This window comes from Staurois parvus, unplaced genomic scaffold, assembly GCF_062004578.1.
Source record: "Staurois parvus isolate SC_StPar_1 unplaced genomic scaffold, SC_StPar_1.0 ptg000220l, whole genome shotgun sequence".
Lineage (NCBI taxonomy): Eukaryota > Metazoa > Chordata > Amphibia > Anura > Ranidae > Staurois > Staurois parvus.
Genome location: NW_028318016.1, coordinates 1,198,331 through 1,214,555, shown reverse-complemented (window position 1 = coordinate 1,214,555; position 16,225 = coordinate 1,198,331). Strand labels below are relative to the sequence as shown.

General features: G+C 45.3%; 1 protein-coding gene across 1 annotated transcript in view; it reads right to left on the bottom strand.

Moving 5' to 3' along the window:
* Positions 1-10,672: 10,672 nt before the first annotated feature.
* Positions 10,673-16,225, bottom strand: part of TEX14 (testis expressed 14, intercellular bridge forming factor) — a 206,445-nt gene continuing 200,892 nt past the window's right edge. Inside the window, exons 16-17 of the mRNA XM_089679189.1 lie at positions 10,781-10,860; positions 10,673-10,710 (exon numbers count right to left, since the gene is read on the bottom strand). Of these exons, the coding sequence (XP_089535315.1) occupies positions 10,673-10,710; positions 10,781-10,860 (118 nt within the window). The remainder of the gene's footprint in view (positions 10,711-10,780; positions 10,861-16,225) is intronic.

The following is a 16,225-nucleotide window of genomic DNA, read 5'->3' as shown; positions in this document are numbered from 1 at the left end:
TACTTTCTGACTGCCTATTACATTTCTTGAGGTGGTAAAATGTCAGGGCAGTACAACCCCCCCAAATATCCCCTTTGTGGATAGTAGACACCCTAACAAATTTGCTGAGAGGCATGTTGAGTCCATGGATCATTTTATTTTTTGCCAAAAATTTTTGGAAAATGACAAAACAATTTTTTACTTTCTTTTTTCACAAAATAGTCACTTAAATGATATATTGCTCACACATGCCATGGGTATATGTGGAATAACACCCCAAAACACATTCTGCTACTTCTCTCGGGTATGGGGATACCACATCTGAGAGACTTTTTGGCAGCCTAGCCACATACAGGTCCCCAAAATCCAATGACCACCTTCAGGCTTTCAAAGGGCATATTTCCTCATGTCACTACCTCACTACCTATTACAGTTTCGAAGGCACTAAAATGCCAGGATAGTACAAACGCCCCCCAAATGACTAATTTTTGGAAAGTAGACACACCAAGGAATTTGAGGCATGGTGAGTATTTTTCAGATATATTTTGTCACAGGGTTTTGAAAAAGAAAAGTAAATACACATTTGCGTTTTCTTTCTGCATTTTCCAAAAACTTGTGACAGCAAATGAGAACTACAAAATACCACCATGCCCCTTAGCAAATACTTTGGAGTGTCTACTATACAAAAAGGGGTCATTTGGGGGGGGTCTACTATCCTGGAATTTTATATCCAACACTAGAAGCTTATGCCACACATCACCTGCTCTTCTAACCACTTGAAGACCAAGCCTTTTCTGACATTTTCTTTACATAAAAAAACATTTTTTTTTGCTAGACAATTACTTTGAATCCCTAAACACATATATATATATATATATATATATATATATTTTAAAGCAGAGGCCCTAAAGAATAAAATGGTGGGTGCTGCAATTTTCTATTGCACATTATTTGTGCAGCAATTTTTCAAACGCAAATTTTTTTTTAACAAAATATAATTTTGTTTAATTTTAATGCACAACAGCACAATGTATTGCCCAACTGTTTGATAAAATATGAAAGAGGATGTTATGCCGAGTAAATAGATACCAAACATGACATGCTTTAAAGTTACGCACGTCTGTACAATGGCGACAAACTACGTAAATCTTTAATATCCATAGGTGATGTTTTAAAAGTCTTTACAGGTTACCACTTTAGATTTACACAGGAGGTCTAGTGCTAGAATTACTGCCCTCAATCTGATGTTCGCGGTGATACCTCACATGCATGATGAAATCCCTGTTTAATTAATTATTTTGCTTTTATTTTTATTTTTCCAATGTCCCTTTAATTTTTATCACTTTGATGGTTATCACAGGGAATGTAAATATCCCCTGTGATAGCAATAGGCAGTGACAGCTACTCTTTTCTGAAAAATCTGGGGTCTATCAGACTCTACATCTCTCTGCCCTTAAAACATCTGATCACACCAAGAAAGTTGTGATCAGATGCTTTGCCAATTTTAAAATGGCACTGTTTATATCCGGCGAAACAAAATTGATGAACTACTCGCAGCTTCTGGTTTCTTAGACTATAGAGATGATTGGAGCCATTCCAGTCTTCAATCAGCCTATGATCAGCTGGCAGAACCATCGGCTGCATTCTCGGGTTCCCCGGTGGGACGGGAGAGCCGAGAAAGCTGTGGAAGGTGGCAGGGGAGAGAGGGGAATGTTCCTTCCCACTACTTGTAAAATACATTGAAAATACAATACAGCGATGATGCCTGTAGCTGCAGGCATCATCCCGGTATAACCACTCTAAGTCCAGTGACATACCAGTTCATTGCTGGTCCTTGTTGTGCATATATGTAACAGCAGAGAACATGGGCATATAATTGGTCTGTGGACCAATATGACTGCAATTCATTCTGTTTTGCAATGCCCATGTTGAGGGTTAGGCCTAAAAAAAAGTTTTAAATTCAAAAACCGTGATAGGTTTCCATGCAAATTGTCTGGCAAGAGCTAAATTTGGGTGGGTGGCCATGTATTGCTGTGAGTATAAATTGCTTCGGCCCACAATCAATTCATACAAATCTTCCGTGAAAAACAGCAGAGAGGCTAAACACTAGTGCTGGCAGCGAACAGGGTGATCCTGCTAACACTGTTTTTGGGGACACTATACTAAGGAGACCCTAGTATAGTTCTGTCCATAATCAATATACTGTATTGATTCGTACAAACACTATACTAATACTGGCGGTAATCAGTGACCTATTGCGTGAATGCGATAGAGTGAGGGCAATCTAAGGCTAACTGACCCTGGGTGGGAGGGGCGCTTACAGACCCTGATGCTATCTGATGTTGCTATTGGCAGTAATAGTGATCAGTGAAAAATTCTATATACTGACACTGTACTACAGGCACTGGCTGGGTGACAGGGCTATCAAAGGGTTAACCCTTTGAGGACCAAGGGATGTATTTGTCCCATGTTTGTAATTGCATGTATCATCTGATTAAGAACTTAAAACTCCTTTTTTTTTTGGTTTGAGTCAAAATATTAGTTCTTATCAACAAACAACAAATGGATCTAGCTTTTTGCCAATTATTTCATGAAACGGCTTAGTTACAGCAACTGAAGTGTACGAACTTTAAAAACAAAAAAAATTGATTCTTTTGGCGTTCCAAAACCTTACGGTCCTCAAAGGGTTAACAGGGGTGATCAAAGGGTTAAATGTACTACTCTAACATGTGTGTGTAAAATGTAGTGCTTTACTCAGTGTGGTGTTCTCTTTTCTCTCTTTGAACCGACATAGGGGGCAGTGGGAGGCACACACATTGATTCATGACAGCTTTGCTAGCATTGTGATCGCATAGCGATTACATGATAATTGGGTCCCGATTACCGGTACTACCTGTGGACACAGCGGATATGGGGGGGCGCTGCATGCCCTCTCGGGTGCGCAGTGCCTCCCCGTGTTAGTACAGGCTGAACGACATACCAGTACGTCGCTTTGCCTGTAGCTGCCGCCTGTACGTAGTAAAATTACTGTGGGTGGTTAGCAAATGGTTAAAGAAAACACGCAGATATTTGTGTTCTTCAAGGACCTCTGGATCTGCCCCCACGAGGAACGCAGGGCAGAAAGATGGTTATCCACAGCCGGAATGTCCTGTGGCAAGAACAACTCAGGCAATACAGCGGGTTGGAACCCATAGTTGGCCATGAAAGGAGACATCCCGGAGGAGGAGTTGACAGCCGAGTTCCTCGCAAACTCTGCCCATGGTAGGAGATCGACCCAATTGTCTTGATGGTCTGAGATATAGCAGCGAAGGAATTGTTCCAGGGCCTGGTTGGAACACTCCGCAGCCCCATTGGACTGCGGGTGGTAGGTCGAAGAGAAGGAGAGCTTGATACCCAACTGGGAGCAGAAGGCGCGCCAGAACCTGGACACAAACTGGCTCCCACGGTCCGAGACAATCACCTTAGGTAACCCATGCAAGCGAAAGATCTCCCTGGCGAAAACCGTAGCCAGTTCTTGCGCAGTCGGCAATTTCTTGAACGGAACACAATGGCACATCTTGGAGAAACGATCAATGACCATAAGAAGGACCGTATGGCCTCGAGACGCAGGGAGGTCTACAATAAAATCCATGCCCAGGTGTGACCAGGGATGCTCCCCATTGGGAATGGGTTGCAGAAGGCCCAATGGAAGATGCCGAGGAGATTTATTCTGGGCACAGACAGAACATGCCGCTACATATGAAGCGATGTCGAAACGGAGAGATGGCCACCAGAATAAACGAGAAACGACCCAGGACAAATGGTTCCTCCCTGGATGACCGGCAGTCTTGGAATTATGGTAGGTACACAGCAAGCGGGTGCGCAATCCCTCAGGTACGAAACATCTACCAGCCGGTCTCTCAGAGGGAGCATCAGTTTGAGCTGCCAAAATCTGCTCCCCAAGGGGAGAAGTCAGGCTGGTACGAATGGCAGCCAGGATCTGATCCGGAGGTATGACCGAGGTTGGCTTAGAGTCCTCCCTAGACAGCTCAGAGTATTGCCGCGACAAGGCATCAGCCCTGACATTCTTGGAGCCAGGCAAATAGGAGACCACATAGTTAAAACGCAACAAGAACAGAGCCCATCTGGCCTGACGGGGCGTCAACCTCTTAGTTTCCGAGTCAGGTTCTTGTGGTCAGTGAGAATGAGGACCGGAACCGCAGAACCCTCGAGCAGGTGCCTCCATTCCTTGAGAGCCTGAATAATGGCCAATAACTCCCTGTCTCCAATCTGGTAGTTGCATTCTGCGGAGGAAAGCTTCCTGGAGTAGAACCCACAGGGAAGTAGGGGTCCATCGGGCGACCGAGGCTGAGACAGGAGGGCGCCTACTCCCGTCTCAGATGCATCAACCTCGAGGACAAAATGCAACCCAGGATTGGGATGAGACAGTATCGGAGCCGAAGCGATGGCGGATTTCAGAGCTTCAAAAGCTAAGATGGCCTCGGATGACCACTCGTGGGGATTACTGCCCTTCTTGGTCAGATCTGAGAGAGGCTTGGCCAGCGTGGAGAAGTTCCTGATAAACTTCCGATAATAGTTGTCGAATCCCAAAAAGCGCTGAATGGACCGAAGACCACTGGGACGAGGCCACTGCAGAACCGCTGAAACCTTCTGAGGGTCCATGTAAAATCCCACAGCGGAAATGATGTAGCCCAAAAAGGCAACCTGGAATCGGTGAAATTCACACTTCTCGAGCTTACAGAAAAGCTCGTTCTCACGTAGCCGTTGCAGCACCCGCTTAACAACCTGGATATGAGACTCCATAGACGCAGAGTAAACCTGGATGTCGTCCAAGTAAACCACCACGCACTGTTGCAACAAGTCACGAAAGACATGATTAATGAACTCCTGAAAGACCGCGGGCGCGTTACACAACCCGAAGGGCATAACCAGGGATTCGTAGTTGGCGGTTCTGGTGTTGAACGTGGTCTTCCACTCGTCGCCCTCCTTGATCCGTACGAGGTTGTACGCAGCCCTAAGGTCGAGTTTAGTAAAGACCGCTGCTCCCTTGAGGCGGTCGAACAACTCGGTAATCAACGGAATTGGGTAAGCATTCTTAATCGTGATTCGATTGAGACCCCTAAAATCAATGCAAGGCCTCAATTCACTGCTCTTCTTTTTCACGAAAAAAAAGCCAGCTCCTACTGGAGAAGTAGACTTGCGAATGTGCCCCTGGGAAAGGGCATTCGCAACGTACTCCTCCATGGCCTGATTCTCCGCAACTGAAAGAGGATACACCCTGCCACGCAGAGGAGTGGCACCGGGTTGTAAGGTTATGGCACAATCGTATGGACGATGAGGAGGCAGAACACCGGCGCGCACCTTGTCAAACACGTCCAGGTACTCCCCATAGTCAGTAGGCAACACAGAGACCGAGGAGGCACACAACACCTTAACAGGTCCACGGATGCAACCGGCCCCACATTGTGGAGACCATGAGAGAATCTCGGCCGACCGCCAATCAAAGGTCGGATTGTGCTTCTGAAGCCAGGGATATCCCAAAACCATGGAGTAGTGCGGGGAAGAAATTACCTGGAAGCAGGCCAACTCACTGTGAACAGCGCCAATAGCTACTTCAACCCGCAGGGTCTCGTGGGTAACCTGCGGCGGTTGCAGGGGCCTGCCATCTATCGCCTCAAGGACCAATGGAGTAACTCGAGCCTGCAGAGGAATGGAGTAGTGGGCAGCAAACGAACTGTCCATAAAGAACCCGCCAGCACCAGAGTCTACCAACGCCTGGGCCGTCACAGAGCCTTCCGCCCGAGCCTTCCGAGTACAACGGTGATTAGCGGTTTATCTTTGCGGGAAACCGGGGACGAGGAAACTCCACCCAAGATCTGCCTCCGACAGGATCTCAGGTGCGAGCATTTCCCGGATGGACCAGATAGGACTGCCGAAAATGCCCACCGAGACCACAGTACAGGCAGCGACCCTCCCGACGCCGAGAGGCCCGCTCCTCCTTGGAAAGGCCAGCAAACTCCAGCTGCATGGGCTCACCGCCAGACAAGCCATCCCCAGGAGGCGTGGGAGGAGAGGGAGGAACGGGTGGGACAGAAAACGTAGGCGCCAATCGGTTAGGAGGCCTGAGCCTGGTGTCAATCAGGATTAGGAAGGAAATGAGCGCTTCGAGCTCCACAGGCAGTTCTTTGGCTGCAATCTCATCCTTCAATGCATCTGAGAGACCATGAGAGAAAGCAGCCACCAGAGCCTCATTGTTCCAACCCACCTCTGCCGCCAGAGTACCAAATTCAATGGCGTACTCGGCAACGGTTCGTGAACCCTGATGCATGGACATGAGCAGCTTAGCAGCAGAGGCGGAGCGAGCAGGCACATCAAATACCGTACGGAAGGAGGCAACAAAACCGGCAAACTCGTGAATCACAGGGTTCTCCCATAAGGGATTTAACCAGGCCAAGGCTATTGCCCTTCCGTCTGGGATGCGGATCTCCAATATCTTTCATGTTTCCCTGTTGAAACCTCTGATCTGCAATCGTTTCACTACCTCTCTGCCTCGGCCCCGTCCTGTCCGGGTTGACGGTCATGAGGAGTATGAGGTGAGCCGGATCCTGGACTCTCGATTGGTGCGCGGTCGATTACAGTTCCTGGTTCATTGGCGCAGTTATGGTCCTGAGGAGCGTTCCTGGGTTCCTTCCGCGGATGTCCATGCTCCTTCCCTCCTCCGCGCTTTTCATACCCGCTTTCCTCAGAAACCTTTTGTTGAGCCGCGGAGGGGGAGGGGCCCTTGAGGAGGAGGTACTGTCAAGGTCCTACCTTTTCCCTGAGGTTATGTTACTCCATGTGCTGGCGTCCATCTTGGATTCTGCTGTGCATGCTGGGAATCCTTTTTATGCCTTCAGGTCTCTGAGGTCCACCCCCCAGAGGGGCGTGGCTGATGACATATAAGCCTGTGGCCCGCACATGCTCTTGGCACTTGTGTCTTGTGTCTTTGTGTTACTATTACTCTGTTCTGACTCTCGTGGCTCTCCTGGTATTCTGATTCGGCTTGTGAATTGACTATTCTTTGTATTCTCCTTTGATCTGACCCTCTGTTGCTGAACCCGGCTCGTGACCTGTGATTCTCGTCTGCTGTCCTGTACTGTTTTGTCCTGTTGTTGTTGACCCCAGCCTGTCTGACTACTCTTTTGACTCGTCCACCAGCTACACGCCATTGGCGGCGGCCATTACCGCAACTGAGGTGTCTCGGGGGCCGCGACCTGGTTCCTGGCTACGTCAAGTCCATCCCCACCATCAGGGGCCCTGGTGAAGGGCAGCCTGGGACTTAGACTCCGCGCCCTGAGGGACTTCGGTCTGTGGGTGGTGGTTGTCGTCAGCCAGTGCGTTACATTGTTAGGCCTGCCTGTCCGCTCCTCGGCTCCTGCCCTGACAGGAAAGGTAGGACCTTGACATCTATGTCTACCCCTCACCCCTTCAGTCTCCACTCGCATCACTAGCCTACTAAGCAACATATCGGCTTGGATGTCACTCCACTTCCTCAAGCTCAACCTTTCCAAAACTGAGCTCCTAGTATTCCCCCCTGCCTGCGCCACCCCCACTGACTTCACCATAAATATCGCTAACACCATCCTCAGTCCATCCCCTCATGCCAGGATACTAGGTGTAATCCTAGACTCCCATCTGTCCCTTCACCTCCGCAACATCTCCAAGATACGACCGTTCCTAACCCCGGAAACCACTAAGCAACTTATTCACTCCCTTGTCATATCACGCCTCGACAACTGTAACTCCCTCCTCCTTGGCCTACCTCATCGCAGGCTATCCCCCCTCCACTCTATCATGAACGTTGCTGCCAGACTCATCCACCTCACTAACCATTCTGTATCCGCCACCCCTCTCTGCCAATCCCTCCACTGGCTCCCAGTTGCCCAACAGATAAAATTCAAAACACTAACAATGACATAAAGCCATCCACAACACTGCCCCAATTTACATAACCGATCTTATCTGTAAATATCACCCAAACCGTACACTCCGCTCCTCGCAAGACCTCTTACTCTCAAGCTCCCTTATCTCCTCCTCCCATGCTCGTCTCCAAGACTTCTCCAGGGCATCACCCATCCTCTGGAACTCCTTACCCCAATCTGTCAGACTATCACCTACTCTTCTTGCCTTTAGGCATTCACTGAAAACCTATTTCTTCAGGGAAGCCTATCCCGCCCTCTGCTAATTCTGGAATCCTCAACTCTTCCAACCACTCCATCCCCCACAGTTACTACCTACTGTACCATTCACCCCTCCCTCCTAGATAGTAAGCTCCAAGGAGCAGGGCCCTCAAATCCCTCTTGTACTGAACTGTATTGTTACTGTATTGTCTCCCACTATAATGTAAAGTGCTGAGCAAACCGTTGGCGCTATATAACTCCTGTATAATAATAATAATGCTTTTCATTTTGACTTTCATTCCAAACAAGACACTAATTAGAAATTACACATCACATGAAAAAAAAAAAAAACATTGTTCCACTACCCAACTTTTTGCCTGATCTTTTCTGCTAGTGAACATCACCACACCGGTGACCCCACCCTGAGATATAAGCTCAAGAAGTGAATGTTAAATTCTCCGGTCCAGGCCTGTTTTGTAGGAAACAGCAGATCAAATAGCTGCAAACAATATAAGTCTTCATAACACCCTTTATCAATATAAGGATTGTATAACTTTCTTATTTATATTGCCGTATGTATTTTAAAAGTGGAAAAATACAAAATAGATTCATGCATTTTAAGCTGTATTGCATAGTTTGATGTGCTGATTTCAAGTACAAAATTAACTGCATTAAATCTGCAGCCATACAGATGTTAACACTGACATCCAGTGGATATTTCAAAAACTTCACAAAAGCTTCTAAAAGGGAGCATGCCTGATTTCTTCTGCCATAAAGGAGCATCATTTTCCATAGCATATCTATTCTCAACCCACAGTGAAAAACTACAACATGAGAGTTAAAAAAAAAAAATAGGCTCAAACCCTATATACAATCATTTTGTCTAGGATTAAATATGACTAGTACATCTAGATCACCTATTATGTTAATAATTTTTATACTTACCTTTTTACTATTCCTAATCTGGTTAATTTTTCCATGTGCTGGGGTATATTGACAGTTCATTCAAAATGAATGTAATATTGTGATGGATGTAATGCGTGCAGTTATCATGTAATCGTGTGCTTTAGCACAATACAATAGTGTGAATAGGTCCTTGCGCTTCCATATCAGGTGCCCAAAAATATGCCATGCTTACAGCCATTTAACCTATAACTAAAGGCAAAAACGTGTAGTTTTGTATAGAGTGGAGAGGGATTAGAACGCCTGTCAGTTTTTATTGCTGTCTGTGCCCGTTAAGGAGATTCAACATTTTATTTATCCTATTTACCATTACCATTGAAAGTAAAAAAAAAAAACCACATTTTGGGTTGTCCCCAGAAAATCAACAGAAGGGAAATCTTCCAATGGGGGATGCTAGTTCTGTTGACCTGGGGGTCCCCAAGCAATTCCCTTAAATTGCAGGGATTTCTTCTCACTTCCTGTTTGGCTATTGGACAGGGAGTGAAGAGAAATCTCCGCAATGGGACACAGATGGCATAAAGAAATCTGAAAGGGGTTATAACCCACCCTTACTCTAGCCACAATGAAAAAAAAAGTTTTGCCTATAGTTCTACTTTAAGCGCTGTGAAGAAATGTGAATGGCCTGATTACTTAGGTAAATAGGATGGGGCAGCAGGTGCAATGTCAGGCTCCTGCACACACTCCCTACAGCTCAGTAGGCTGTCCGTTTCAGAGCTGTAGGCAGTATGAATGAACTACAAGCATGGTGATCGCTTGCTTGCAGTTCATTTAAACTACAAGTCCATCTGCAGCTCCACACAGCTGTGCCGTTTTCAAAATGTGTTAGCGGGTGCGAGGAGAAGAACCCCTGCATGCTGTCACATTAAGGGGGAGTGCTGAAAAGGAGAGGGTAAATACAACATGTGACATGGTGCACCTTAAATACGAGTTAACATGTCCTAAAAGGCAAACTTTAATGGCTCGTTTACTAGTGACTGGAGGGGAGGGAGGGTCTACAAATTTGCAGACAAGCATGTTTTTACCCACGTCCTCCTTAAACTACAAAGGCAGCAGTGGATGGGGGTTATGCAAGTGCCATAGGTGCAATGTTTTTAAATGCTACCCTTCCTGCTTGGTAGGCAGTATCACCTGCTGAACACAACTCATTCACTTGAATGGGGTGACAGCTAGTGGTGCAAGATTTTGGGATTTACACTTGGGGTGAGGAGGCAACATTATGCCTCCTCACTGCCTGTCAAATGCCCTATAAAAAGCATTCCACTGTAATTGCTCTTTAACCCTTTGGCGCCGACACCTCCCGGCGCTTTAAGGGTTCCAAAAGCCGGGAGGAAGGGTGGGGTTTTAGGGTCATGTGACTGCCGTGATTCGCTGTCACGGCGGTCACATGATTGGGAAAGGTCCCAATCGAAAGAGAAGATCGGGACCTTTCCGTGAGTACTGAACACGTGTGCTGGGAGCGCGCCGGGCGCGCGCTCTCAGCACATATGGTTTTTTTAATAGAACACAAATGTGCGGCCGCTCAGCGTCTAGGCCCAGACGCCAGGAGGCTGCGCATTTGCGTTCGGCCGAGGTTAAAGGGCGAAGCTTGTATAAATGATCCCTGAGTATGCTATATTTTGACAATAAGATGTTTATGTAATATAGCAGAAAGACAGGAAAGTGTGCAATTAAAAACTTACAAGACCAATCTGGTGCATTTCTAGGGCCATTAAGTGGAATTGTTGGTAACAGCTGAGTAGAAATTTTCTTTGTGTCAAATCTGTTCAATAACAATAATACATTCAAGTAAGTAAACAAAAAAATAAGAAAAAGTAAAAGAAACATTCTTTAGGTAGAATCTAATCTACTATTGTTTTGATTTGGGTGAAGTGAAACTGAACTCGATCCTGCCATTCATGCTGTCTGTGAATAAACGACTACAAATTTTCAACCTCTGGTCTCTCTGCAACAGCTTCTTCTCTGCTCAAGGCAAAAGTCCTTTCCACAAAGTGTAAACTCTATACATTCTTATGAAGCATTCATAAAAAGGGGACCAATGACAAGCTTAATTCACTCACAGTGGATTGCTACTACCTTAATAAAAAAGAAGTGTGGGATTTAAAAAAAAAACATACTCATCTAGGTGGATACAGCATTGGTCTGGAGCTGCATCCGTCTCCCGCTTCCTCTAAAGCTGGGTACCAACAGTCCAAATATCGTCCACTTCAGCAGGAATCAGCCAACATTTGGACCGTGTGTACAGCTGTCCTTCCGGGACATGCTGGAAAACATGCATTCAATCATCACTTGCAGCCAAGAGCTGTGATCGCTGATTAGTGTGTTCAAAGGGGGGGGGAGAATACCAGTGATATGCTCAGCCCAGCCATTTTCACTTTCTGTCCTCTCTCCCTGGTGCCAGCATCTTTACTATGGGCAACCGGCTGTGACAGCCTGCTCAGCTTCACAGCCCGGGAACCTGTCATCTGACCGTCTAGGACTTGTCACTTGTCCCAGAAAACTGCAGGAACGAAGGGGATGCTTTAAAATGGAACTTCCCCTTCTGGGTAGAGCTCCGCTTTAAGACTGAGAACTAAGAGAACCAAGATTGCAGTTCTTCAGTAACCAGAGAGATGATGACTGTCAATCTATTGCTCTATGCCCTGCCCCTTCAATACTCACTGGAACCCTGGAGTGTGGAGGAGAAAGAAGTGGCTGGTTCAGGTGTATTGAAATAAGCAATGCAAAAAAAATAAATTTGCTAAATGTAGTAGCACGCAGAAAACAATTAGGTGTCAAGGCATTTTTCTCTTAAAGCAGGAACTATTCCCAGGCACGAAATGAGAAGATGAGGAGTAAATGACCAAATAAACACAATGCACCACATCCCTGAGGAATAAAATCTGGAAATATAGAATTTTGGGTTTTTAAAGGTGCAGAACAATGAAACACATAACATTGTTGTTAAAAGAGATTTTTCTCCATTTTATTACAAACCAATTTTAAAATTGTAAGTAGGTACAGTCTTCAGTATCTCCCACAATATGAACAGATATGTATGCAAATTTTGAAGAACAAAGAGTGGTATAGACCTATTTCTATTTGCTAGAGAATTTAGGAAATTTATACTTATAGCCTACCAAAATAGTAGCATTAACAAAGAAACATGGTTGTATGTGAATGTAAAGGAAACCAAAATTCCTACTTTCTATGCCCTACCCAAGGTGCACAAAATCTTTACGTTCTCCTCCAGGTTGTCCAATTGTACCTAGTAGTGACAGCCTTACAGAAAACGCTAGTTGTCTTGTGGACAAGTATTTACATCCCCATGTAAAATCTCTTTTTTTCTTCAAAGATAAAATTGATTTGTTAAAGATCATTGATGGGCTACATGTACTTAGCGGTACTTGGTTGGTTGCCATTGATATTGAAAGTCTATATAATGCAATCCCTCATGAAAAAGCACTGACAGTTGTGGCAGAATATCTTCAAGAACGTGGTCAGTCAGCATATGACTATAATATCTTTATTTTTCAATTGTTGAGATTTATCTTGGCACGCAATGTTTTCATGTTTGGACTCTCCCACTACCTCCAGGTGCAGGGAGTTGCGATGGGGACTCGATGTGCCCTTTCGTATGCTAACCTGTACCAGGGGGGGGGGGCGTGGATGGGAGAGGGAATTGTTTGCTCACGATGACCTTGGTATTTACCTTGAACACATCACTTGGCATCATTAAATCGACAATGTTTTGATGTTACGGTTACTGAGGAAGAGCTCACACAATTTATGACCATTCTGGGCAAGAATGATTATAACCTGAAATTCACTATGATATGCCACCAGGAGAGAATCACCTTTCTTGATGTTGAGATATTTGTAGAACCAGATGGTTCATTAGGCTTGTCATTATACAGGAAACCGTCTACAGGTAACACTATATAACATGTTTCGAGCTCGAATCCTGACCCATTGATTAAAAGTATCTCTTATAGCCAATATCTTCGGTTGAGACAGAATTGTAGCAAGGATGAGGATATTGCTAAGGAGGCCAGTTCTCTCTATTAAGACAGAGAGGATATAGTCATAGTTGTTTAAAAAAAAAAAGCTTATAATAAAGTTAAAAAACAGGAACGCCAATCGTTACTTTTTAGGACAAAAAATTTGAAAGATGACTGTACTGTACGGTTAATAACCACTTATTCTAAACAACATCAAAATCAAGAGGATATTAAAGAAATATTGGCTTCTTTTGTTGGCCAACTCTACAGCTAGTAAATACATTTCCTTGAGTCCGATCATCACTTATAAACGAGCACCTTTGATCAAGGATAGGTTAGTATGAAGCCACCATAATAAAGCCAAGCCTAATCCAGTAGGAAGTATAGGTACCTACTCTTGCAATAAATGCAGCTTTTGCTGTTTTTTGCCTAATTGTCATGAGGTTGACCTTCCCAATGGTTCAGTTAACTACATTAAATATAGAATAACGTGTCAAACACCAGCTATAGTTTATTTAATGAAGTGCCACTGCGGATGCTTTTATGTGGGCAAAACAAAATGTCAGATTCTTGAGCGTATTAGGGATCATGTCTCCCTCATTAAGAATCACAAAATGTTAACTCCCATTAGTAAACATGTGGGTCTGTATCACAACTTTGATCTGGGAATGTTTAAGCTTATGGCTTTGGAACATATTCTGCCACATATATGAGGAGGTAACACAAAAACTTTTACAAATTGAGACACAATGGATATACAAACTTGATGCTACTCACTATCAAACAGTGGCTAAGTGGTTAGCACTTCTGCCTGGCAGCACTAGGGTCGCCGGTTCAAATCCCAACCACGGCACTACCTGCCTGGAGTTTGCATGTTCTCCCTGTGCCTGCGTGGGTGTCCTCCGGGTACTCCGGTTTCCTCTCACACTCCACAGACATGCTGGTTGGTTAATTGGTTCCTGTCTAAATTGGCCCTAGTATGTGTATGTAAGAATGTGAGTTAGGGACCTTAGAATGTACACCCCTTGAGGGTTAGGGACTGATGTGAATGTACAATATATATGTAAAGCGCTGCGTAAATTGATGGCGCTATATAAGTACCTAAAAAAAATAAATAAATCCAGGACTGAATGTGTCTTTAAGTTTTAAACCATTATTATAATCCATCATTCTGCCCTGGCGCAATCCCATACATCTTTGCAGCCATACAATAGGATGTTAATTTTTGTTTCTCACTTATATAATTGTTATGGTTATTGCCTATGTAGATATGGATACATTATTTCATGACTGTGCCATAACTTTGATCTTGAGAAATTGTAATAACAATTGTAATGTTCAGAGTGATGGTTTCCCTAGCTTGCCCGCCAATTTATATACGCACAGTTCCTAGATCAAAAATTATCTATTGGGTCCTATGTAGGCATTAGCAGGTGCAATTGTACGGACGCCCAGGGTGAGGTTTCTCAGAATCATCCGGGACCCGCGCCTTAGTATGTTCCGCCTGTGAATTCAAGCCCCGTTTCTCTGCATTGTTTTTATGTGAGGTTTATTTATCTTTTGACAACATTGATAGTACGGTGTAAAAAAATATATTTTGTCATTGGATATTTAGTTATTACTGTTTGATTTCCTTGAGACGTTAGTGTGGTCCTCTTACCAACTATTATTTGTTTTTGTTCTTGAATTCTGGTGTATTATTATTTTCTACCATTAGATGGCGGTTGTAGTATTTTGTTGGATTAACTTCTTTGATCATTTTTGTGGATTCTATTGTTGCTTTCTGTGTGGTTGTGCAATGGCTTTGGGCGGCTTTGATTCGCGCATGCGCACCAATGATCTCTGCACTTGCGCAGTCATACATCAGACGTCACCTGACCTATGACATCACACGTAGGCCGGGTGGAGGATATAAAAGAGGAGACCAGTGAGAACATGGTCTTTTGGCCACTGAGGTGTTGCTGGAACATTGGGCTGTGACTGGGATCTCATATTTGGTTAGGAATACATGCAAATCTATGACCAGTGTATAGCCACCTAGGTGGCTTGTAAGAATTGTTCTCTGAGCATTTTTATTGCCCTTTTTTTAGTATGGATCTGTGAGGAGTGAAGGTTACTGTTGACCCCTAGTGGCAAAGTTTAAACATTGACAATCCTTTCCACCTTGGTTATTGTAAGTAATCTGCATAGCTATTAGATCATGATAGCTTCTTGTTCCCTATATTTTATTTTTTTTGCTGCTGTTGATGGATATACATTTACCGTATTTTTTGCTCCATAAGACGCACTTTTTTCCCCCAAAAAAAGGGGGGAAAATGTCAGTGCGTCTTATGGAGCGAATATGGAGCGGCCGGTCCGGTATTTCCACCGCCGCCGTGTCAGAATACCGGGCCGGCCGCTCAGCTCTGCAGCGGGACCTTACCTGTTCCTCTATCCAGCGGCGCGCTGTCTTCCCAGCTTCTGTAGTGTGGACTCTCGGCTTGACAGCCGAGTGCCCAGTGCGCATGCGCGAGAAGCAGTGCGCTTTGTGAATGGTAAGGCGGCACTTGGGACACATGACAGGTCCCAGAAGCCACCGGACCAATCACAAAGCGCAGCGCTTCTCGCTCATGCACACTGGGCACCCGGCTGTCACGCCGAGATCCCACACTACATAAGACGGGAAGACAGCACGCCGCTGGATAGCGGAACAGGTAAGGTCCCGCTACAGAGCAGACACTAACCAAAGAACAACTCCGCAGACGTAAGAGCGGGTACCTGTCAAATTCAGGTACCCGCTCCCCCCCCTCCCCAAAGGTCAGCAGTCATCTTCTGTACTGTCTGCAGTCTCTGGTCATCCCTGTGCTGTCCGCAGTCTCTGGTCATCTCCTGTACTATGTCCGCAGTCTCTGGTCATCTCCTGTGCTGTCTGCAGTCTCTGGTCATGTCCTGTGCTGTCCGCAGTCTCTGGTCATCTCCTGTACTATGTCCACAGTCTCTGGTCATCTCCTGTACTATGTCCGCAGTCTCTGGTCATCTCCTGTGCTATGTATGCAGTCTCTGGTCATCTCATGTGCTATGTCCGCAGTCTCTGGTCATCTCCTGTGCTATGTCTGCAGTCTCTGGTCATCTCCTGTGCTATGTCTGCAGTCTCTGGTAATCTCCTGT